The sequence below is a fragment of the Ambystoma mexicanum genome, chromosome 8 (assembly GCF_040938575.1).
Source record: "Ambystoma mexicanum isolate Mex_15411 chromosome 8, UKY_AmexF1_1, whole genome shotgun sequence".
In the NCBI taxonomy this organism is placed as follows: Eukaryota; Metazoa; Chordata; class Amphibia; order Caudata; family Ambystomatidae; genus Ambystoma; species Ambystoma mexicanum.
The window spans coordinates 1436861070-1436886351 of record NC_090929.1 but is presented as its reverse complement, the minus strand read 5'-3'; the positions used below and the strand labels follow the sequence as shown (position 1 = coordinate 1436886351).

Sequence of the window (25282 nt, the reverse complement as noted above, 5' to 3'; positions counted from 1 at the left end):
CAGCCAGTGGTGTTCTCCCATTGTTCTGGTACCAAGGCCCGACGGTAGTTCCAGGCTCTGCATGACCCTCCGTAAGCTTAATGAGATAGCCAAGTTTGATGCATACCTTATGCCCCGAATCAAGGATCTCCTGGGGAGAGCCAAGTAGTTGACCACCATCGACCTCTTAAGATACTGGCAAATTCCCCTCCGCCCAGAGGACAAAGAAAAAAACGTCTGCAGCTCCTTCCGGGCTCTTCCAATTCACTGTGCTTCCTTTTGGCCTTCATGGAGCCCTGGCCACCTTCCAGAGACTCATGAACACCATACTAACGGGGCATGAACAGTTTGTGGGAGCCTACCTAGACGACTTCATCATAAACAGTCCAACCTGGGAAGAGCACCTGAAACATTTGGAAACCATTTGAGACTTTACAATGAGCAGGACTTCATGGTCACCCGAAAAAGAGCACAAATGGCAAACTTTCACACGAAATACCTGGGATATTTTGTGGGTACCATAAGACCACAGAAGGAGAGGATGGAGGCGATTCAGAGACTACCATTCCCAGCGAATACTCGGATAGTCTGAGTCTCTCGGCATCGTCGGCTACTACCGCCAGTTCATCCCTCATTTTTCAACTATAGCCGTCCCACTGACAGACCTAAGAACCTCAGCCCCCGCCAGACGGACTTCGAGAAATGAAGCCACGAAGGCAGCCTTCGGTGTCCTAAAGAATGCACCCACTGATCAAGCGGTACCACAATGCCCAGACTATGCGGCTCATTTCTTTCTATATACTGATGCATCGAGACAGGTCTGGCTCATTTCTTTCTATATACTGATGCATCGAGACAGGTCTGGGAGCGGTCTTATTCCAAAACAGGGGAGAAGCAGAGAGACCAATCCTCTTCATCAGCCGGAAGCTACTTCCCCATGAACCGGGATATGCCACCATTGAGAAAGAGTGTTGGCGGTCAAGTGGGGGGGGGGGGGTGGAGTTCCCGAGGTGTTACCTCCTGGGTCGACACTTCACCCTGGTTACCGACCGCACCCCATTAGTCTGGTTGGCGAGACACAAGGATACTAACCCCAGAATACGGAGATGGTTTTTGTTGCTACAACCGTTTTTCATTTCAAACCATTCACCATCCAAAACAACTGAAGGCTCAAGCAGACTTTGTTGCATGCTCATGCCCTTCCCGAACGCAAGGGCCTGGGGGGTCTGTGAAGGGAGCAAGTTGAAGGAGCCGAAAGCTGAAGGAAAAGAGGCAGCACAGAGCATAACAGCAAAGATGGGGTGTGAGGCAGACTGGAGGAGGAGGGACAAAGGGGAATGAATGAAGCAAATCAGGGAGGAGCATGCTTTTCTCTAATTTTTTTGTGTATGACAGGAAGCGTGAGGAGAGGAGGAGCGAAGCTACAAGTGGGCATACTGAGAGCCCGTGAAGAGAAATGGTCAAAAAGGAAAGTTCCTTTAAAAAAAAAAAACGGAACTACAGTTCCATGCCTACCATGAATCTTGCAACCAAGCGAGTCCTCAGGTGCAAAACAGCAAACTCATTGTAGATTACACAACATTTCATGCTTTCAGCGTAAATGCCTCACCAGGCTTTCATTTTTAATTTGCATGCTTTTGTACCATTTCCACCTCGACCAGCACCGCACCCCGAGAGGCGGAGAAAGAAGCAAGGAGAGAAAGAGGAGATGATTCGCCAAGGATAGAGAGTGGGGGGTGGCGGGGTACATGCACCAGAGGAAGGGGCTGAAGATGGATCCACGGGGCAACGAAGAGGGACCAGTCTATGAAATACAAGACTGCAGTTTTCTTCTGTTAACTCGTGCCTGTGCTGGAACATGCTCTAGAAAGAATGGTAAGGACCCAAAATTATCATTGGAGATGCATCCAATGAAGGGAATCGAAATGAAGTTTGGTAAAGCAGGAGCTAAAAGCAACTCCTGGGTATCCAGCATTAACCGACGACCAGGATCTACCACTGGGGAACAAGGAGCTAGTGTATGTTTGGCATCAGTTGGCCTGGGGAGCCAAAGGTAGCCTGGGGAGCCAAAAGTAGCTTCTGGTAGCTTCTGTTGTCAAACTTCGAGGCTACAAGTATGAGCTAAATAGCTCCCAGTTTCCCTCAATTTCGAACCCTGCAATGCATGCCAATTGCATTGCCAGTTTCCATGCCATCCAAATATTATGCTGATCAACATTCTTTCTATTTGCTCTCCCTCCAACAGTGTTTCTGGACACAAGATGGCGTTAAAGCAACATGTTCCAAAACCAAAAATGACCAGACACAGACCAGATGACAATGCAAGTATAAATCCACTCACAAGTGTCTTCTGAGGGGATCATTGGAGGTCTCTCGAGCTATTCAAAGAAAAACAGGCACCCCTTATTCTAAATGCTTTTGTAACAAAATTAAAAAAATTGAAACACTAACTCCTACAAAGGCTTTTCTGTCTATGCTCAATTAATGAAAGTAAATGTTCCAAAGATACTCAAACTAGCGGCGTCACCAATTTAAATGGACCATGCTTTCTAAACCTAGAGTGTTGAGGAATCCTTTGGCAGGAATGGCGAAACAAAATTGCAATATATGAATATTGAAAGATAGAAGCAAAATGTACACAGAAAAAAAAAAAAAAACATTTACGGACCAATGATGGATCATTGTTACAGTACACAATGTCCAACTGAACTGACAGACTCCACAAAAGATGAGCTCCATGCCCCTGCGAGCGCATCCCCGCACATGCAGTTTTTTTTGCGAATAGCGGCCCGCGCACACACTAAGTGCCCGAGGCATCCGCTAATTGAATCAGCGACGTGACCTAAGCCATAAAAGAGAATTTTGCACCCGTACCTCCATTTCGGCACACGAGGCTGCGAAACTCCAAGATGGCCGCCCATTGCCAGGTCTGTCTCCATACTGCCTAGCCAGAAGCCCTGAAGCATACCGGATTGGCCCAGCCACTACCTAAGAAGGCCATAGGCTGCCGGCAGGCAGAGCCGGCCCACCTCAAGCAAGGCCAACGATAACAAGGCCGTTGCCTGTTCATGCTGGACATGCCACTTGCCAGACCCCCTGGTCCACATGCCTGCCCGCAAAGGTAACTTTACACAGCCCCGCCGTTATCCTGCGCCCCCAACCCTTCGGTGACTTATTTACACTCATACTGTAACTATTGTTAATATTGCCTCATGCGCATCACACCCGCCTGCTTGCTTGATATGTGCACCACTACTTCCCTGGGACGTAATTGCCAATATGTTATCGCTCTGTTGCCCCACGGTATTCTAGGATATGCATTTTATTCTGACCTCTATTGCACTATACACCTAGCGAACCGCGTCACCCTGATCTTAGTTATGCACCACAGAACTATATCAATGCGCACCAATGTACATTACTGTATCTAGATGCTGATTACTGTACTTCGCCTTTCTGTATCACCTCTTAAACGTATGTGTTACACACTGCTAGTTACTTAACCGTGTCATCCCAGTGCACACCTGCCATACTGTGTGATTATATTGCTACCCTCCTGCATCTTTCCATGATTTCGAATCTAGGTGCCCCATTGTACGCTTACTTTAAAGTGTTACATTAGTGTATCTGTGCTACATTCTGTGACTTCGAATTTAAGAGTTCGCCACTGCTCACTACCTGTGATTAATTGCTAGGGGCATCCCTACGGCGAACTATCCTCCTGATAAGTACCTCACCCACTAAGAGCCTGGCACTCTACCCCTCCTGCTACCCGAACCACCAGGCCACGTCATGCGGCTGTGGCACCCTGCCTGCATCCACCTCGTCATTATAGGGTATTAATTCGCTACCATCGGCACCCCCCCCCTTCAGCACTGCCAAGATACAACACACCCTCGCTCACAACGACACTTCCACACATCTACTTACTATGCATCACTGCACAGAACACTCAATTAATCCGTACCTCAACGATCCAGCTCTGTGGCTCAAGCACTTTGCCACAAAAACTACACCTAACCAACCGTGCACACTACTTTCCAGAAATACCAGACTCAGATCTAGATTTTACCCGCGCACCTTGCACGCAGCGCAGCTACACCACAATTATACAACATGACTCACCAACGAGACCTAACCTCCCCTCCTCCCACCCCCACCACAGCACTCAAGGGAGCTCTTATCAAGGCCAGATCCCTCACGGCACACGCTCTCGACATTGCTGACCTCATCACCGTCCATAACCTCGATTTCCTAGCCATCACTGAAACTTGGCTACATGCTGCCTCTGGCCCTCAATTCGCCTTAGCCATACCTAACGGTTACTCCATCATTAGAAATGACCGCCACTCCAACTTGTCCAAAGGCGCAGGAGTCGCATTTATTCGCAAAGATAATATCACTATGAGAACTACTACCAACTCCCAATTTAGCTCTGCAGAATCCCTATCCGTGAAACTATCCCTCTCACCAACCAGTACAGCAACACTACACCTCATCTATAGACCCCCAGGGACTCTTGGTTCATTCACAGATGATATTACATCTATGCTGTCTGCCAATACCAAGCCCAACTCGCAAGTGTTGTTACTAGGTGACCTCAATCTGGGCCTCTTCGACCCCAAGGCCTTAGAGGTTGCCACCACCCTTGGTAACCTAGACTTCCAACAACGCATTCTCATACCTACCCACAATAAGGGAAGAACGCTCGACTGGTTATCGGACCTCAACTGCAACACCAGGATCACCTCTAACTCCGCCTGCGCCTGTTCCGACCATCACATCATTACTTTCCACTTACTAGCCACTAACCCCCAACCTAAACCTACCATAGCCCCTGCTATACCCAGCAGGAACAAAAAAAGACATTACCAGGGACAAATTGATCCCTCTCATCCTTCCCATACTCAACAAATGTGCCTCGCAGCACAAGGACCCCACCGTCCTAGTCGACACCTTCAATCATACCCTACTCAAAGCTATTGAGAATATAGCCCCACTAAAATTACGCAAAGCCAAACAACGATCCCATCTGAACTCATGGTTCACCCCACAGCTTAGAGTTCTGCGCAAAGAAAAGCGGAAGGCCGAAGCGCTTTGGAAAAGCAATCCTAGCATGACTAACAAAGACTCTCTTCTCATCACCTCACTTAACTACAAGGAAGCCATCCTCCAAGCCAAAAAAGAGACATACAACCAACGTATATCTCATGCTGAATCAAACACAAAAGAGTTATTTATAATTCTCAAAGAATTAGAATCTCCCTCGCCGGCCCCTGACACCTGCATCAAAGATAGCACCTGGTGCAATAACATCCAAAACGCACTTCTCAACAAAATTACTACCTTGCAATCCAAAATCAACGCCAAACAAAATACCCTCATCACCTCCCCCCTAACCAAAACTACGCCACCTAAAACAACCATCCCATTCTCCCACAAGCCATTCAGTTTTACATCTCTCACCATCTCTGAGGTCGGAAAAATCATTAGTACCCTAAAACCTTCGAACTGCCAAGGTGACTCTTGTCCGGCACCAATCTTTAAGCAATCGGCACATGACATGGCTCCGTTCATAACAACTTTCATCAATGCCTCATTTCAATCAGGAGTGATCCCTAACAACTTGAAGGATGCTTGGGTCATCCCCCTCCTAAAAAAAACGACGCTCGATCCAGAGACTCCAACCAATTACAGGCCCATTACTACAGTCCCATTTCTTCTAAAAATACTAGACAGAGCAGCCTACCTACAGATACAGAACTACCTGGAAACAAATAATCTTCTAGGCACAAGACAATCTGGTTTCAGACCCAAACATGGGACCGGAAGAGCCCTCTTGGACCTCAAAACCCAAATTGGGGACCTAAAAGATAACGGTAAACTGGCATTACTACTCCTATTGGACTTATCTGCTGCTTTCGATTTGGTCAACCACTAAATCCTATGTCAACACCTGAAATCCGCAGCTCATTTTTCTGACAACGCCACCAACTAGATCAGGTCATTCCTAGACAATAGACATATGAGAGTATTCTCCACTACCTCCTCAGCAAACCCAGTGCCAGTCCCCTGTGGGGTCCCGCAAAGGTCTTGTGTATCCCCCACCCTCTACAATGTGTTCACTAAACCCCTGTTTGATGTGCTTGACCATCTGGGTGTCACCTACACTAATTATGCCGATGACACCCAGATACTCATTCCCATCACAGGTGACTACTCTGTAGACTCTAAATCACTACACATTTACTATGCCATCCAAGCATGGATGGCACAACATGAGATCTGTCTTGACGATAGGACAGAGCTCCTCATCTTAGGTACTCAACAAAGACTCAACAAGTTGAACCCTTTGTTCAGTTCCTTCAACATCGATGGCAACCCAATCAAAGTATCCAAAGATACAAAAACTCTGGGAATCTACTTAGATTCTACACTCTCACTTCACAGACAAACCAATGCAGTCGCGACCACATCAGCTTACACATGTAAATTGATCACCGCCTGGCGCCCCTTCCTCTCTATACAGAATTGCATCACCCTTGCGAGGACTCTGGTTATGTCCAAACTGGACTACTGTAACGCACTGTACCGCAGCACTACCCAGTGCAACCTCAATAAACTCCAGATCATTCAAAACAACGCTATCAGAGCAGCCCTTAACATCCCCAGATCAGCACACATCTCTGAAACCAGGAAGAACTTACACTGGCTTTCAGTCTCCCAAAGGATCGCACTCAAATCACTTACCGTTACCTACAAATGCATTCACAACCAAGCACCTATCTACTTAGCCTCGCGGTTCACTCAATATATCCCGCCACGGGCACTCAGGTCTGCCCATAACCAAAGCCTCGCAATCCCCAGATTCAAGCTACAAACAGCTGGAGGGGTTCGTTTCCCAGTCCTGGCAGCCAAACTGTGGAACACTGTACCCCTCACTATTAGAAATCTTTCATCTCTTAACCTATTTAAACTCAAAGTTAAACATTGGCTAGCCACTTCTGATATCCAACTGTCTTCTGAATAGCTGACTTCCCAGATCTGGTTATGTATGACTAACTAACCCGCACTGGTCCTATTTGCCTATGCTTTGTATTTTGCTCTCGTATCGTTCCTGTATGCTTAGGCTTTTGTACTATGCTCCTGCAATGTTGTAACTATTTCTTGATGATATGCGCCCGGTTGCCTTCGGGCATGGTTTGCGCTATACAAATAAAACAAATACTTGTTGATCGACTTACCAAATCTGTTTAGTCAAAAGGATTGGTGAAATATCAAGATCTACTGTTCCTAGTTTCCCCCAATAGAGTCTCAAAATCTGTAAATATCAGTTTGAATTCAAAGAGGTATCTTCCGAAGTGATCAATGACAAAGAGAAAGACCCCGGTAGCGAGGAATAATTCACCACCACTATTGAATCTGAAGGCACAACTTCGCAGGAGGAGTGTCTATTGAGGGAGCCTAAATACATTGTGTTTGACAGCTGCTAGATTGAGATTTTAAAAAAATGATTAAATACAACCTTGGGAAATCTGGGAGGACTTGTGAGGAGCCATTGGTTAATTTTACTCGAAAGGTTGTTGAAACTAACCTGAAGATGAAGGAGAGCTATTTGCACGAATAGTGCACATTTGCATGGCCCGCTCAACCCATTATTGGAAAAATGCCTGCAAGAAATTTAATTAGTTGTGCTCTATTATTCAACGGATCAACATGTAGTAAGTTCTCGAGTTTCTGCAAATTTTTTGGACTAGGGTTCATTCCTAAAACTGCATACTACAGATATCAGACATCACTTGTTCCGTGCTACAAGTCATTCCTGGAATCTCTAGCAGGAAGGAATTGACAATGCTCTTACAGGTCCAGGCTTGTTGTTGACTGGATTTTCAGCAAAGTACTGCGCTTACCACTTCCAGGACTTGGAAACAAAAACAAATGAGTTCTGTCATTGGACAAGTGTCAGAATGTACATCCTCTGTTGCCATGGAGAAATATGGATTAATTGAATCCACTGAACTTCGTCTTTCAAGGGATTGAACATAGAACAGATAGCCACGGACAGGCATGTGGGTATTGCAAAGGTCAGGTGAGAGCACTTTCCAGACAAACTATCAATGTGATGTATGGCACATGTACAAATCGATATAGGTTAATGTATGTGAAGAAATTCTAAAATGGTCACAGTCCATGTGCAACCATGAATGGTGGAGTTCCAAAACGTGCGAGTATTTATTTGAAGTTTGACTGGAAAAGTGGCAGTCACTGCAACATCAAACACTCATGGGAATATAACAAGCATTATCACACATGTCAACATCGACTTATGAGAAATGAGCTGGAGCATAAGAAAAAAATGTCTGCTCACACATCCCTACAAAAAAATTGTGTGTGTCAAAGTGCTGACTAAAGATTTGGAGGGTCTCACCAATTTTTTTCCACAATGGGGATTGAGGTTTTGCATAATATGGAGAGAAAGTACAGGCCCAAAAGTTTGCCTTTCGGTATAGACGGAATGGAGGCCCATACAAGGCTGGTGGTACTTGCTCACTATGAGAACAAGCAAGAACTGCTGATGCGTTAGCTATGCTGTGTTACAACATGGAGTTCAAAAAAAGAAAAAAAGCAATGGGAGGCTATGCCAGTTTCAGAACAGATGCACTTTGACTTCATGAATGGTCCGGCTGACTGTCTCTGCAAAGAAAACGCATTGGCTGATAACGGACTATGTTTCCAGGGCACAGTCTATGCCAAAGAACAAGTGCAACTGTGGAAAGTCCTCTACACAGACCCTCCAGAATATAGTGATTTTGCGATCCCTCAAAAAATGCTGGGAAAATGGCCGTTTTGTGCAAAATACCGCAAAAACGGCTGTTTTGTGCAAAAACAGCATCTTTGAAAAAAATTAAACAATAAAAACAAAACACTCAGGGTGCCAGGTTCTCAACTTTTTTTTTTTTTTTTTTTTAAAAACAAGAAATGAAATGCGCTAATACATCTCATCACTTGCGCCCCAAAAAAGTGCAGCCCAATCCACAAGGGACACATGAATGGGCACATTTTATATGCTCGCCCATTCAGATGGCCTTTTTCACCTCCTTGATCAATTAAAGTGGCGTTTCTGTCAATTTAAAAGCGCATCCGTCATTTCCAAGCAAGATGCACTTTTAAATGTGCAGAAATTGTAGGCAACCCTATGCGCATGGGATGTGGGGCTGCCACTGCATGACAGGGTCTTTCCTGACCCTGTCATGCATTTCTTATACGGTATGAACCGCTGCTGTGTCGCTTGCATTTCTGTTCCTCAGACAGGATAAAAATGCATTTTTTGGGGTCGCATTTTACAGTGGCAGGCACCTGGAGGGCCTGTCCCTCTGAAAGGCGCTGGGAGCTTGCAGAACACCGTCAGGAGAGCGATTCTATTCAAAGTACTGCCCATTTTGATGACAAAAATCTATCGAATGTTACAATTTGACCTATTTCGTCCAGTACTATTCGATCGATTTTTATAAATACTGAACATGTGTTGCGGGGGTGTCACCCGCTCCCCATGTTCAGTATTTTTGGTCTAGGGTGGTTGCAGAAGTGTTTTCCCCTTTTTCCTCAAAATTGGAGGCGGGGACAGAAAAAAAAAGAAAATAACGAAAAAAGGGACCCTGCGGAGTCGGATCCGACCCGCGTTAGAGGAACGGATCTGGCACCGCAGGGTTGCAGGGGAAGCGGCAGCGATAAAGCAGTTAAGTTGGGGGGTGGTGGTGAAAGGTACATTTTGGGTTGTTTGGCTGACGTGCAAATCAGTTTGCAACGAAACTACGGTCAATTCCGCCGCAAATAATTCCACTTCGGTCAAACAACCCAGAACACCATTCAAGGCAGCTGGCCAGCGCACAATTTGCGCTACAGCTCAAGGCTGTGGAAATGCGCCAGTCACCTTTGAGAATAAGGTGACCTGCTCATTTACAAAAATGGGTTGTCTAGAAATAGCATATCCTCCGTTCTTTTCTTAAATGCCCCATTATATGAGGAACTGGGTCAAAATCTACATTTTAAAAAAATAAAAAAATGGTTACACTATGAGAGAGAGGGAGAGTGATGGGTGAGATGTGAAGTGATAGGCAAGAAAGCAGAGGGAGAGCAGTGGGTCAGAGGAGGAAGCGCTGCACAAGAGAGCAGAGGAAGCAGTGATGCGGTGGGCGAGAAATCTGAGCGCGAGCAGAGGTACAGAAAGTAGAGGGAGCGTGTGGTCAGTAAGCCAGAAAGCAGAGAGGAAGTGGTTGGCCAGAAAGAGGCAGTGAGCTGCAGATTGGGAAAAAGGATGAGGGAAGAGTGCGATAGAATGGGAGAAAGGATGCAAAATGCAGAAGCAGCACAAAAGAATGAAGGACTGTATATTGCGGGAGGAATTGTAGAGTGTAAGGTGTGAGTTGGGAGTATGATTTGGAGTGTGGCAGGGGCTGGGCAGTGCAAATTGTGACTTGACAGTGTGACATAGCACCTGAGTATTTGTATGACAGAGTGAGAGGTTAAGGAATGTAAGTTGTGATGGAGAGTTGGTGAGATGAGTGTCGGTGAGAGAGGTGTGTGGGTGTTTGGGGGATTGGAGAACATAAAAGGGGAATATTTTCAGCACAACAATTGATAATGATCAATTTAGTTAATACTATTAAATAGGCATGAACATTAAACCAGAAATGTAGCCAAATCAAACACTGTTCTGCCAAGCCAGAGACATCTGGGACTCTTCCTATTAAATTAATACAAAAGATACATAATAATGATACCCTGGCTCTCTTGTAGCCTTGCACTCTGCCTATTTCCTGCAATGTGGCAATCTTAGACCCTCCAGTTAATACAAAATGTCCTGCAAAAATGCTGCAATAAATAAAGGTTTGTGCCGCAAAATTTGCCATTTCATGCCGCAAAATCCTGGAAGGATCCACGTAGACACAACCAGATAAGGTTTTGGGGTGGTGGGGATTCTTCAGACTTTTTATAAGTAGAGGATCAATTAAATTGTCACAGTAATATTGATTTGCCTCCACAAGAAAGTAAAATGTATTTGACAGGCAACCAAAGCAGGACTAAACTTTAAAATGTTGTGAAGCAAAAAACATCTAGCTTCAAACATTGGGGGCAAAGATTCATGCTGTTGGCTAGTCATAAAGTCACTCACCACTGCAATTCTACACATACACACAGCACACAATTTCTTACTCGCCAACAATCAAATATCACTAGCCAATGGTGAGTACAAATTTTGTACTCTATATTACATCTGTGTCAAGGGACATGGACATTGGTGATGAGCCTCGAGACTTGAACATAAGAAGCAGATATCAAAGAATGATTTTATTTCATGGTTCTCACTTTTGTATGCTCGCCCTACGGCTAATGTTAAGACGAACGGCTTGTTGTCTGGAACCTTTGCTTTATGGCGCGGCACCAGGCAAGGGTGTCCGCTTTTGCCCTTGCTGTTTGTGTTGGCTATTGAGCCCCTGGCAATTGCTCTGCGGAATGATTTGACCTTGGAGAGTGTACCTTTTAATGGAGTTGAACAAAAAACTTGGTTTTATGCGGATGACCTTCTATTGGTTTTAAGGAATTTGGAAATCTCTTTACCTTCATTGATGGCTGTTTTGGACAGGTTCCATGTCGCGTCTGGCTATCTGATTAACTGGTCGAAGTCAGAGGCTTTGCCTATCACTAGGAGTTGTATTAAATCTGTGGTGACTGGATTTGGCTTTCAATGGTGCGCTCACAAAATGAAATATCTGGGAATTTGGTTAACTCCGATTGTGAATGATATGGTGGAAGCGAATTTGGGGGAGGCCTGTTGTGAACTGAAATCGTCTACGCTGAGATGGTCGGTTTTACATTTGTCTTTGTGGGACAAGGTGAACGCCTTGAAGATGGTGGCGGCCCCCAAAATAAACTATATCTTGAGTATGCTCCCTATGAAAATTGGCACAAGTTATTGGAAAATGATTGATGTATCTATGCAAACCTTCCTTTGGGATGGGAAACCTCCTGTGCTTAAGTTGTGGAAGTTGCAGCTTCCTGCTGACAGAGGGGGACTTGGGGTCCCTAATTTTAGGGCATATCATCTTGCCTTCTCGTGTCGGTTTTTGCTTCCTTTTTTGGATGTGTCTCCGGGTGCTTGGGCTGTGGCGGAAGCGAGTACTTTGGGTCCTCTTGCACCTCGTGCAATACTTACGTCAGTTAGCAGACGCGGTGGGACACATCCTTTGTCTGGTTTTCTGCGGGAAGTATGGAAGTGCGTTCATGACATGTGCGGGTCATTTGCTCAGACGTCACCTTCTGCTTCGATTTGGTTTAATAAATCAATTACTGAGGCTGGCAAGCCTATTTTTTGGCCAGATTGGTTTATTGGCAGTGTCCACTGGATTAAGGATATTTTTAGAGGTGGGAAATGGATTGATTTTGATATGCTATGTACTGAGTTTAATATTGAGAATGTGTCTGTTGTGGACTACAGGAAATTGAAAAGATGCATTGGTGAAATTGTGGTGAGTGACTTTGAGGTCTTGGAAAATATGGCCGTGGATTGTCAGTCTGTGGCGAGCAAGATTTATCACCGGATGGTTGCAAGCTACAAAGATAATACTGGATTGGTGGATGAGTGGAGTAGGAGATTGAGTAGTGAGATCACCATTGATGTGTGGAATGAGATGTGTGCGAATGTGCAACTTTGTTCGGTTAATTTGTGTGAGCGATCTAGGCAAATTAAGGTTCTTAGAGTGTTTTGGTGTCTGGAGAGGCTCAGAAGGAGGGGCTTGTCTGATCAGATGTGTGTTGGTGTTGTGGTTTGGATGTTGGAACTCTTGAACATATGCTCTGGGATTGTGTCAGGGTACGGGGCTTTTTGAATGAGGTTTGCAATGTGTGTTTGCGGGTCCTGGACTGCAACATTGATTTAGATTTTAAAACAATGGTTCTGGGCTCTGGTGAGTTGCTTGAAGATCTTTCTGTGTCCAAGAAAAAAATGTTTGTTCAGAGGAGTGTCGGAGTCCAAGAAGCTAATCTTGAGAAGCTGGAAATCCCGGTTTCCGCCAACTGCAGATGGCTGGATTGATGAAATGATTTTGCTGGCAAATATTGAGAAGGGGATGTATAAGCGTTTGGGGAAACCGCGGGTGCATGCTAAGGTGTGGGATGCATTCCTAGAACTATATTAGCGGATAACTGTATGTAACCCTGTATTGGCAAATGGAATGGATATTTTGCAGGGATGGAGGTTTTTTTTTTTCTTTTCTACATGCTGTTTCTTGTGTTGTGATTCGCCGCTTTTGCTTTGTATTGGCTTTGTGATTGATGTACCATTGTTGTAGTAAAATCTTAAATAAACAATTTTAAAAAAAGAATGGTACGGAAACCAGCGAGACTAATTTAACAAATGTAATAGGTGACCGTTGATAAGCATTTAGATGATAAGTAAGGGGGGATTGTTATGTATTATTGTCATATAGTAGTATAGTTGTAGTCTAGATAGAATATAGACTAGTGGAATGGTAGAGTAGGGCTCTGGAACGTTAGGACTGAAGAGTTCAGTTAGGTGATATTATGAATAAAGAAGAACGCAGCACTCAACATGTTCTGGTGTTATTATAAATTAAAAGTAACTGCACAACAGCAGCTGAGGTATTGCGTGTGACCACAGCCATCAGGGTGATCCCTTCAACAGTGTGCTGGGTGCCCCCAGCACCCCTCAGGCTGGCCCGTGTACCAGCCCACAATGTCCCAACTGAAGAGTATATTGGGCACCACCAGCGCTGGTCGGACTGGCCTGTGTGACCCCAGGTCCAGTCATAACATTACCCAAAGTGTGTGCTCTCGGGAAAATCCTTTTATCGCAATGAAGCTTATCTGTCAAAATTCCCTAAAGCTGATTCAGCTCACAACTTCTTTAAAATGTAATTGCCCACGATCGTCTCGAATAGTAGACTCATTCTGTGGCCTCATTTTCTGTGAGGTGACGACATATGCACATTAGAGGCACCAACAAATCTTGTCGCCGCGGCGCAGAAATGCCAGGGGCCTGACGATTTTCCAAAGCAAGCAACTGGAATCGAACATGGTCCAGCATTTGAATTGCGAGTATAGGTGGGGCACAGAATCCTTCACTTGCCTGACACTGCATGCGCCTGCTTATGCTAGGACCTGCATAAACTGGAGAAACATGTATTGAGTGCCTGTTGGAAAAGGGCATCTGTTCAAGAGTTGGTCTGAAGATTACAATTTTAGTTAGGGGGCTAATCATACACGCATGACGGCATGGGTGCTCGGAGGGATCACGCCGGAATTGTGGCGACTTGAAAAGGATGCAGTGCAGCACTCTTAACTGGGACGCCAACAGAACATGCCCAACTCACGGAGCATTGCATAGGCTGTGCCATCACAAGATCCCCGAGTGTTGGCACTACAATGTCACTACTGAAGCAAACGCACCTGGTTCTGTCGCTGCTCCGCTCCCCTTCCGATGCCATCTTGTTTTCAAATCATCCGCCGACTAAGCTGCTCACACCTCCTAGACTAATGATTGGGTCTTCAATTTCCAGCCTCCTACGAACGATTGGCTAGTTCTCCTTTCACTCTTCTTTTTGGCGAGTGGGCGGGGTTAAGATGTAGTCGATGAAACTTACCAACGGGGTTGATTTCGAACACTCATCTGAGTGCTCGCGGACCTGTCATTGCAATGCAGAACAAAAAAGAAAGACTGAAACGTCAATCTGAGAATGAGTTTACAGAAAAGCAAATCAGGCCGCCACATTAGATTTCGCACGTTTTATTAAAGAGTATCAACATCCCTTAGAATCAGACTCCGAACTAATGTGTTGGGCATTTTAATATGGAGTTCGGAAAGTTAGCATAGGTCTCAAACAAAAAACGGTGCTAAAAATATTTAGTTTAAAATGGGCTTGATGATTTCCGAAAATGGCCTCTAAAAATTATAAAGCAATAGTTTGTTTACATATATTTCATTGATTTGGCTCATTTGTTTTTGCGGGTTGTAAAACATTGACATGTTTTTGTCCCAACAATTTCAGAAAAATAGTGGTCGGTTGGGTCTGTTGCAATGCGTAACATAAGATGGAAATGGTAAAAAAAACAAAAAAAATAAATACTTCTTTTCTCTTTTTCCGGTTGATTGTACGTTCATTATTGTGTGAAATTATTATTTATTTTAGTTATCGATGCTCTATGTGTGTTTGTGTATAAAAAAATATATTTATGTTGTAAATGAATGATATAATAAAATTGTATTTTTGTAGGTGAAATTTAGTTCATTAATAAATTCATGTGAATGGCAAACTGCGGTCGTATTTGCAAGGATTATTATAGCTCTCGACTAACATACTTTTGGCTGGTGTCACCCACCCTGCAATCAGCTGACACACCCACCAAGCCCCCTATGCGCCCATTCACATCAGTGGGCTCACACCCAACAAAAAAGAATAATCAGGTGTTTTCACCCGCCTTGGCAACACAAAAGACTGACAGCTATGGGATTATATACAAAATATAGGCAATATATATGCGTAGGAGATACCACCCGTTCTGACCAAATGATTTCAAAATTAGTAAATAACGTATTAATCGAAAGGATTATCTTCATGAAGAACTTTGTGTACACATACATGCCAACATTTTGCTGCTGCTGGGAGGGAGATTTAGTGACAGAAACATAATTTAAAATTTTCCCTTGGATTGAATTGTGGTTTGAAATATTTTAGGAGGGAGAAAGTAAAAAATAGCAACATTTTTTAAGGAAAAATCAGTCAGGAGTGTCCCCCACCATAAATCGGGAGGGTTGGCATGTATGGTGTATGTTACAATAACACAAGACTTACGGCACAGTACTGTGCAAAGAAGATGCGTTTGTGGCATTCCTCTGCGTGTTAAGTATCTTGACTTTGTAATTTATGGTGACCAGGGACTGGAATCTTCATGAATCATTGTATGGGATAAAGCACCAGCACACAGATGCTACAACACCTGTAATGTATTCATACATGCCAACACTCCCGATTTAGGCGGGAGACTACCGATTTTTCAAGGAAAAATACTGTTATTTTTCACGTTCTCCTGCCTAAAATTGTACTTTCCCCAATTTATTCCTATGGGGAAATTGTTCTCTCCCGATTTCTCTGAAGAAATCTCCCTCCTTAGGTGCCTCGGAATGTTGGCATGTATGTGTATTTGACTTGTAAATTTGCTGGAACCTCACTTATCATGTCATCTTCGTGTTCTTTTCCACTGCTCGGTTCGTGAATGCACCATAGTCACATCTGCACTGCAGCATATTCACCAACATTTGGCCACAGCTGGGAGGGAGGTTTTGCAACAGAAATAGGGACAATACATTCGTAATAGAAAGTCATGATTCTATTAATGACACGGAGGCGAAGGATTATGCTCAACTCAACTCTACTTCTCGAGCAGCCAAACCCAATTAACTTCACTTTAAGCAAACTGTCAAATAACTACAACATCCATGAAAACATGCGAAATTTGATGTTTGTGTCCCATTGGTTTAAACATTCCATGTGCTCCAAACAGTCCAATCACATTCTTCAATTCCATTATAAACACCACTGGCTTCCTTCCTTCTTCCTCTTACTGAAGCTGATCGACAACTGAAACCTGCATCCCAACCAGTAAACGCTTGAACTCCCCAAACTCATTCTATCATTCTTCATGAAGCCTAAGGTTTCGAGTCTGCACCTGTCAAAACATAAAGAGTATTACTGAACCAACTATCCTAAAACGGGTGGGCAATCTCAGAGAGATAAATCACATATGAGTTGACATGAATCATTACATAATCAACACTCAATTCTCAGTCATGTCAAACTATCTTTGCGATTGATAGGATGGGATAATCCTTTGCCTCTGTGTCTATTAGAATCATGGCTTCTATTATGAATCTATTGCACATCTGTATTCATTCCACGTCTGGATTCCCCTAGTAACTTAGGGTGAGACCCAAAGTTACTTAAATATGCAAATTAACAAGGGGGGGGGTCCTGGGAGTCCCTCTGCCGGACACTAGTCCTGGTTACGAGAGACTTACCCAGAGTCATTAGCTCACTATCTTTCACAGAGAAGAAATATCCCAAACATATCAGTCTTTGTCCTGCCCTGGGATGTGGACCCCTTGCTCGCTATTCTTAGAGAGGCACAGCTACACCCTACTGATGAAGTTCAACCAGACCAAAACACGTGTCTAGGGTTGCTGTTGGTACTCTTGTTCAGAGGAGAATTGCCTAGCATTTTGGTGCTGGACTGCCGCAGGCCAGGACAAAGACCGATATGTTTAGGATATTTCTCCTCTGTGAAAGATAGTGAGCTAAAGGCTCTGGGCAAGGCTCTTGTAGCCAGGACTCATGTCTGGCAGAGAGTCTCGCAGAACCCCCCTTGTTATTACCACGAACATAGCCACCTGATCCAATGGTCTAAAATAAAATTAAAAGTCGACTCACTCAACCAGTCTGCCGCTTTCATAATGTCTTTTAAGCGTGCTCCCATTTTGAACGCTGTGGACGCCGCGGCTCCTCTAGTGGAATGTGCTCGGAAATGATCAACATCAATGCCTGTCTGGCTCATGCCCCATTTCACCCATCTCTTTAATGTAGCTGATGATACTGCCCAGAATGGCTTCTTCACCGCTATCAATAATTGAGATTCTCCTGCTGGCCTATGCTGAGCTGCAACATGCTCATAAACCTTAAGGCACCTGACCGGATATAACTTGGGTCAGCCTGGAAATGCTGCATAATTTACAGTCATGATCCTTGTCTTAGTCCTTTCTCTATATAGAATGTTACTCTCATAGGCGAAAAGGACTTCCTGTCCACTTCCAAAGCTTTGACGTCAGAAATCCTCTTGCAGGAAATTTAACATAGCAATGTAGCTAGTTTTGCACAAAGAGCCTTTCTGAATAGCTCTTTGTTATCTGGCCATGACACAAACATTCTCAGCACTACACTCACGTCCCAAAGATGAGAATATTTTGGAACTGGAGGTCTCAAACTCTTAATCCCTTTCACTAATCTACATTTCATAGGATATTCACCTACTGTGTTACCCTCGACATATTTGTGCCTGCCTGAAATCGATCGCTGACCAATAAGTGTTAATCGTTCTGTAAGCCTTGTTCTGAGCCACTTGATTAGCTAGAAAGTTCACCAAGTGAACTATATCTGTTCGAACGGGATGTACCTCCATCTCCATGCACCAATTACACCACTTGTGCCATGCACCTCTATATGCCGTTTTGGTTCCGGGAGCCAAGATTCTCTGATGTTTTGACCAGGCTCTCCCGAAATCGCCCATGCTACCAGGCTCAGACTCCCTACCTGAACTAGAGGAATGTTTTCCCCTGTTGGGCCCAGCAGGATGTCCTCTCTTTATGGTAGCATGGTTGGCAAATCGTATGACATACCCAACACATCCGGAAACCAAGCCTGACCTCTCCAATCAGGAGTCACAAGTATCACTCTTGCTTCCTGTCTTCTGATTTGGGCCAGTGTTCGCGGTATCATGGTGAATGGAGAGAGCGCATATTCTTTTGCTGGTCTCCAGACCTGGAGAAAAGCATCCGTCGCTGATGCATCTGGGTCTGGCCTCCAACTGTAGAACCAAGACAATTTTCTGTTCAGCCTCGAGGCAAACAGATCTGTTTGACAGGGACCCCTCCATCTCATGATCTACTGAAAAACATACTCCTCCAGTTGCCAATTGCTAGAGTCCCTCAGGTGTCTCGAATTCCAGTCCGCTATCTGGTTCTGTGCACCGGGCAGATGTTCTGCCGTTACACTGACTCCTCTCTGGAGGCACAAATGACAAAAGTTTTTCGCTAGCTCTGCCAGCATCTTGGATCTTGTCCCGCCAAGTCGGTTGATGTGCCTGACTGCGGACACATTTTCCATTTTGAGAAGAATGGAACACCTTGCTCTTTTTTGTGTCCAGCATTGTATTGCGAATGATCCTGCTAACAACTCGAGGCAGTTGATGTGGAGGCCTAGCTAATCCTCTGACCATCTCCTCCCGGTTGTCAGATTTCCACATCAGGCTCCCCAGCGGCTAGCATCCGACTCTTTAATCAGGTCTGGGGAAGAGCCAAATATCGCCCTGCCATTCCAGGCTTCCATGTGGTGATACCATCACTCTAGTTCCGTCCTTGCCTCTTGCAAAATAGGGACTCTCTGTTCATATGACAGGCCCTGTCTGATGTGTTTTATCTTTAGATGTTGTAACGGCCAAAAAATGAAGAGGCACCGGAAAAATGTCCTAGATCGAAGATGACAGACGGCCTACTAGCCTGGTCAGTCCTCTCAACAATATCTCTTCCTTCAACATCATGGTCTTTATCTCTCACTTGATAGAGTTCACTTTTTCTAGTGTTAAACTGAGAGTGCTCTGCACAGTGTCCAACATAAATCCCAGAAATTCCATCGACTGGGCTGGAGCCAGCTCTGACTAATTCCAATTAGTCTAATTGGACTAAGCCCAATTCACTAGAAACCACAATTGTTGTAACAAGCCTGTCATGCTCTTCACCTGCTCTGAAAGCAACTCTCTGTCCTGGCACATAATTTATATATTCTGTCCAGGTATTTGATCAATCTGAAACCTTGCTGTCTGAGGTGTCCTACTATTTGCTTCATCAGCTTTGTAAAGCACCACAGCGCTGACACTAGGCTGAACGGGAGACAAAAAAACTCCCATCTCTGACCTCTCCTGAAGAATTGAAGAAGCTGACATTGACTCTGATGTATAGGGACCGTCAGGTATGCGTCTCTGAGGTCTCTGAGCCAGTCTCCTTTCTGAAGTATGTCCCCTCAGTAGATGGATGCCCTCCATCTTGAAGTGCCTGTACATACGAAAGATATTCAGAGCCCTGAGGTTGATCACTGGCCTGACCTTGTATTTTTCCTTCACCAAGAACATGTTGCTTATAAATCCTCCTTGTTGTCTGACAGATGGTCTGATGGCTTTCTTTAGCTGTAACTTCTCAATCTCGCCATCTAGCAATAATTTGTCTTCCCTGTGGAGCCTGATCGGTCTCGAAAGGTGTACCTGTACTGGTTCTTGCCAACATTCTAAGTGGAAACCCTCTACCTTTCTGCAAAACCCAGGAGTCTGAAGCTATCTCGCTCCACTTTTGTATATGTTGTGACACTTTCCCCCCCACTGGAGGGATGTGTGTGGGTTTTGTATGTATATTAGTGATAATTGATCTCTCACACTGTGGGGTTTTGTTGTTGATGCTTGGCATTGCCTCTCCAGCTCCTGCATCTGCCCCTTCCACTGAATGGGAATAAAGGGTTGGCTCACTGGTCGTCCTGCTCTCTCCAGTATGTTCTGTTGCGAGAGGACCGGTAGTGAGAATAACGGCTGGCCGAGCAACCTCTGCCTCTGCCAGCCCTGTCGAAAAACTTCCTCCCGAAGACCTTCTTTAGGGAAGCTTGGGCTTTATCTAGTGTGGCATATGCACTAGCAAACTTTGCCATGTCCTTGATGAATGTCTCACCGAACAGTTTGCCCCTGGCAGCTGCTGCGTCTTCTGATGGGGCTTGTTCCCCCAACTTGGAATCGATCTTCATGAGGATCGAATGTCTTCTCTGCATTGCAATGGAACTATTCGCATTAGCCAAAGGGCAAATTGCGCTATGCGCCCAGCCTGAGACGACTTGTGGGTCGATAGGTTCATTTCTCTGCTTGGCCTCCTGCGCCAGCTGCCATATCTTTGTGATTGGACCAACTACATTGAGCAGCTTATCCTGGTATGTTCTCCAGGACCGGTCAATGCCTTTTTTGATGTCTTTACCGTACCTTCCCATGAAGGTCAACATGAAATCATCAATCTCAGGGGTCTCAGCCACCCTTTCTGGCACTCTGGGCCTGAAGCATTCTGCCCTCATTTTGTTTCTTGCCTCTTTGCTCAAAGGTGTCCTCAGCCTTCTCTTCAGGTTTGCTGAAATATTGTCTGGGGGTTCCCATTCAGAGGATCTCAGATGAATGAAAGCATCTGGGTCAAATTCGTCCGTTTGAGGCTCCTCGCCCGTAAGCTTTTTACTTCTTTGTTTTTTGGCATTCCCAGATGTTGAGTCTTCAACTCTTTTGTGCTCCTGTCCTCTGATTCGTCACTGCTTAGGCAGCTCATCTCAGAGGATTCTGCTGAGCTATCCCGGCCATGTTTGGCCCATGACCTTGCTTTTCTCTTGCCACCCCTTCCCTTGTCTGGCGAACCTGGGTGGGGTTTGGGGGTGTCTGTGCGCTATGTACCCTGCAGGTTTTCTTTCTTCCCCTTTTCCCTTGCCTGCCTCTCTCATCAACTCTGCCATGCCCTGATCAAAGGCCACAAGGTCTTCCATAATGCCCCTGCTTTCCCGCATGGGGCCCCCACTGGCACTCATAGCTCTCTGGACAGCCTGGCTCATTCTGATGCCACTTACGTGCGGGCCGTCAGAGACCTCTTCAGAGTAATCCCTACTCGTGCTGTCTGTCTGTGGCGTCTTTTAAATATGCCGAGTACTTGGGCTTCCCCCGTCACTGTATTTTTCTTTGTAGCTAGGCAGGTCTGGTAGCAAATATTCCACAGTTTATCTTGGGACTGGGCCCGTCTGTGGTCAGCTACTTCTTGGTCCCTGACCTCTGGAGTGAATGAAGTTTCTCCTGGGACTGTGCCCGTTATACGCACCTATTTCTTTACAGGTTTCTAACCTGTGGTGCGCCTCTGCCACCAGCAGGTGGCGTGCCGTGAATGAGGCCTCAGAGATAAACCTCTTCTGCGGTTCTTCTTGGAGCGGATGTTTCCGTTGTTTCAACCAATAAATCAATCAATAAATCCTCAAACTTTGTCATTGCGGAATACCCTTCGGTGCCTTCCCTTCAAGCGGTCTAACATGGAAGTAACGCTCCCCAGCCAGTACCTCCTGGGGTCCCGTCATGCTTGGTGCAAACTTCCGTGCTGCATCGCCTCCTACTGCCTGTTGAGCGCCAGAGCTGAGCCCCATCGCGCTCCCTAAACTCACGGATAAGCTCTACCAAAGGCGCTATACACACTGTTATATTCTAAACTAACACGCATTGTCACACATATCACAATAAAGGAATAAAGGATAAAGTAGGAATAAAGGATAAAGTAAAATTCACTTATCTCAGCTACTCGAGCAGCAAAGGAAGAGGAAGAAGGAAGGAAACCAGTGGTGTTTATAATGGACTTGAGGAACGTGATTTGACTGTTTGGATCACATGGAATGTTCAAACAAATGGGACACAAACTTCAAATGTTGCATGTTTTCATGGATGTTGTAGTTATTTGACAGTTTGCTTAAAGTGAAGTTAATTGATTTTGGCTGCTCGAGAAGTAAAGAGTTGAGTTGAGCATAATCTGAGCCTCCGGGTCTTGATAGAATTGAATTTTCCCATTGTAGTGAATTGGGTTTGAAAAATGTTCAGATAGACACAGTAAAAAGTCCCAAATCGAAAGGGTTGACATGTATGCTGCGGATGCAGGGTTGGGGTCTCTCATGGGATCCCTGGAATGCGTGTCTGAATGCTGGTATGTAGGGATGGGGCAGAGCAAAAGCTAGATGCTACATCATCTACTGTTCTGTGGATGAGTTGGAGTAAGCAGCTGTCACTTCACAAGATGATGCCATCCCTCGTGATGAACTATGAAGTCCAACATATTCACCTGCCTGCCACATACATGCCAACCCTCCCGATTGAGGAGTGAGACTCCGATTTGATTAACAAAAAAAGTTGCTATTTTTACTGTCTCCATCCTAAAATAATTCTAACCCCAATGCAATCGAATGGGGAAATTCATTTATCCTATTTTCTCCTAGAGAATCTACTTCTCAGGTGCTACAAAATGTTGCCAAGTGTCAAGCATCAGGTGTGAAACAAAATAATTTAACATTTTCTCCTTATCCCAACACAGTTTTCATTTTGTCACACAATAGTTTGTGCTGCAGGGACTATCAGCAGCTTGCTGATAACACTGCAGGCTTGCTTAATTTCAGTATCTTCACAGCCCAGCTCCCACCAATAAAGACAATACCCCGCTACAGACATCGGTTACACCAGTAACAGCAGTTACATGTGAATGAGGAATGATTACTTCATACTTCGTTCCTGCATCGTCACATGATCACAGTCAAATCAGTGACATGAATAAACCTGTATTTGCAGCATCAACAGCTAGCCCCATAACAGATAGTAATTCACTTCTCAAACTTTGTTACAGCTTGCAATGGGATACGAAGATGGCACGCTTCACTGATCCATCAGGTGGCTTAGTGAGGGTTGGCACCTGTAGTAAGCAGTTGCTGGATGACAGCCTCAGCAACACCGCCAGACTTGATAAAGCTTTGGACACTATTGCCAGTCCAGCCTTATCCTTTCACAGCTTGTCTCAAACGGACTCAGTTTTCAACTGCGATAACTTATTGGCGTGGGCCAGAAACCTCAATCAGATTTTGACAGACAACTGGCACTGCTGAGGCTCATTGACAGCATTTAGGCTTAAATAACTATCATAATAATTCAAGAATCTAAAATCGCAGACATTGTTGACCATAATCAGGCAATGGAAAGCACAGATATTTTACATATTTAAATAAGCAATGATGCTATACCTGACTTAACTCCAGATATCCTGGAGGGAAAAATGACGCCTCTTGTAATCTCCACTGCTTATCCCGTAGTATCTACAATCCCATGAGAAAAAACCATCATAAAAACACCAAAATGAAAAAGAACAAGAAATCAACTTGCCAACTAACTGCAAAAGCTGGCACATTAATTGAAACAACTAATCGATACTGCAATATGGTGAGAGGGCCTTCAAAAATGCCTAAGAAAAAATTAAAAGGGTGATGCCATACAAACGGCCAAGTTGGAGTAATGGTTTGAACCTGCAGAGATTATTCCCCCAGCGCTCAGATCAATGACAAAGATTAATGAAGCTAAGGGAGCAGGGACATCATATGTCTTCGATGCCAGTCTGATAGCAATCGAACAAAACTCACTTGGAAATAAAGAAGTACAGGATAAAAGTAGGACAAGGAGGGTATCGCCCAGTAGGCAACTGGACTTGGAAAATAAAATGTGTACATCCTGTCACAGGCACAACAAATACTCAGGAGACTCAAGTTTGATTCAAGGGTGTTTATGAAAAGGGTTTGAGGGCCCTAGTGCCATCCTTCTCTTTCTCTCGTCTGCCCTTACAGTGTTTTTCCCTAAGCACTAGCTGTCTAACTCACTAGAGATTTTCCAACTATCGCGACTCTAGGCAGGCGTTAGTGTCTAGAGGAGTTGAGGACAGTGCACCTTGCACTTGCTCTGCTGGAATCATCTACACAAATCATGCACAGTCTCACCTCGCCTTCTGCTCTAACCTCTTCCCTTCTCCCCACCAATGTTCTCTCACTTCGCAGTTCCACTCCTCCTTTCTGTCTCCACCCTTTGATGTTAACTCCTTCCATTCTCCTTCCCACCTTCCACCACCATACCTCCTCTTTTCCCTATGACTACTAATATATTTCCCCATACAGACTCCCTCCTTCCCCTGGTTAGACTACATAATTGACCTTGTCACATACCTCCACCCTTTTCTGAGACGCCTTCCTCTTCTTTAAGCTTTCCCTGTGTTTTAGCTGCATGGGGATAGGAAATCAATGTTAGGTTGTTTCACCCCAGCTCAATGCTCAACCTTAAAGAAAACGGGTTCCAAGGCAATGAAGACCTCAAGACAAGGGGTTTGGATTCTTTATTTCTGACCATCCATACCAGAGGAGCATGATCTGTGATCAGTCTGAGTTTTCTGCCAGTGAGTATATGATAGCTTTTTCTTCCTGTTTTGTAGTTGAGACAGTACTGCCCCTAACCCTACCATGGAATCATCCATCTGTGAGATGAATTCCTTAGTAAAGTCTGGCATGATGAGGATGGGTTGTTCGTACATGGTGGCTTTCAGCTGGTCGAAAGAATCTTGGGCCTTTTCATCACATTAGATTGTGTTGGGATATTCTTTCTTCAGTCCATCAGTAAAGGGAGTGGCTATCTCAGAAAATCTAGGTATAAACCAGAGATAATAGCCAGTGAGTCCCAAAAAGGCTCAGATATCCTTTTTTGTCTTGGGATTCTCCACTTGTTGTACAGCCACTACCTTGGCTTGCTGTGGTAAAACCTTGCAATATTCCAACTTGAAAACCCAAATATTGCACTGAGGGTTGTGTGAGATGGCATTTGTTGGGGTTAGCGGTGAAGT

The 25282-nt window shown here is 44.8% G+C and overlaps 1 protein-coding gene across 3 annotated transcripts in view; it reads right to left on the bottom strand.

Moving 5' to 3' along the window:
* Positions 1 to 14562, bottom strand: part of ARHGAP19 (Rho GTPase activating protein 19) — a 507107-nt gene extending 492545 nt beyond the window's left edge. For 2 of the 3 annotated variants that reach the window (XM_069611584.1, XM_069611586.1), the window contains exon 1: positions 14446 to 14557. In XM_069611584.1, the coding sequence (XP_069467685.1) occupies positions 14446 to 14483 (38 nt within the window). In that variant the 5' untranslated portion in view covers positions 14484 to 14557. Of the gene's footprint in view, positions 1 to 14445 lie in introns of all 3 variants that reach the window. The other variant, XM_069611587.1, reaches the window with a different exon arrangement.
* Between the last annotated feature and the right edge of the window lie 10720 nt (positions 14563 to 25282).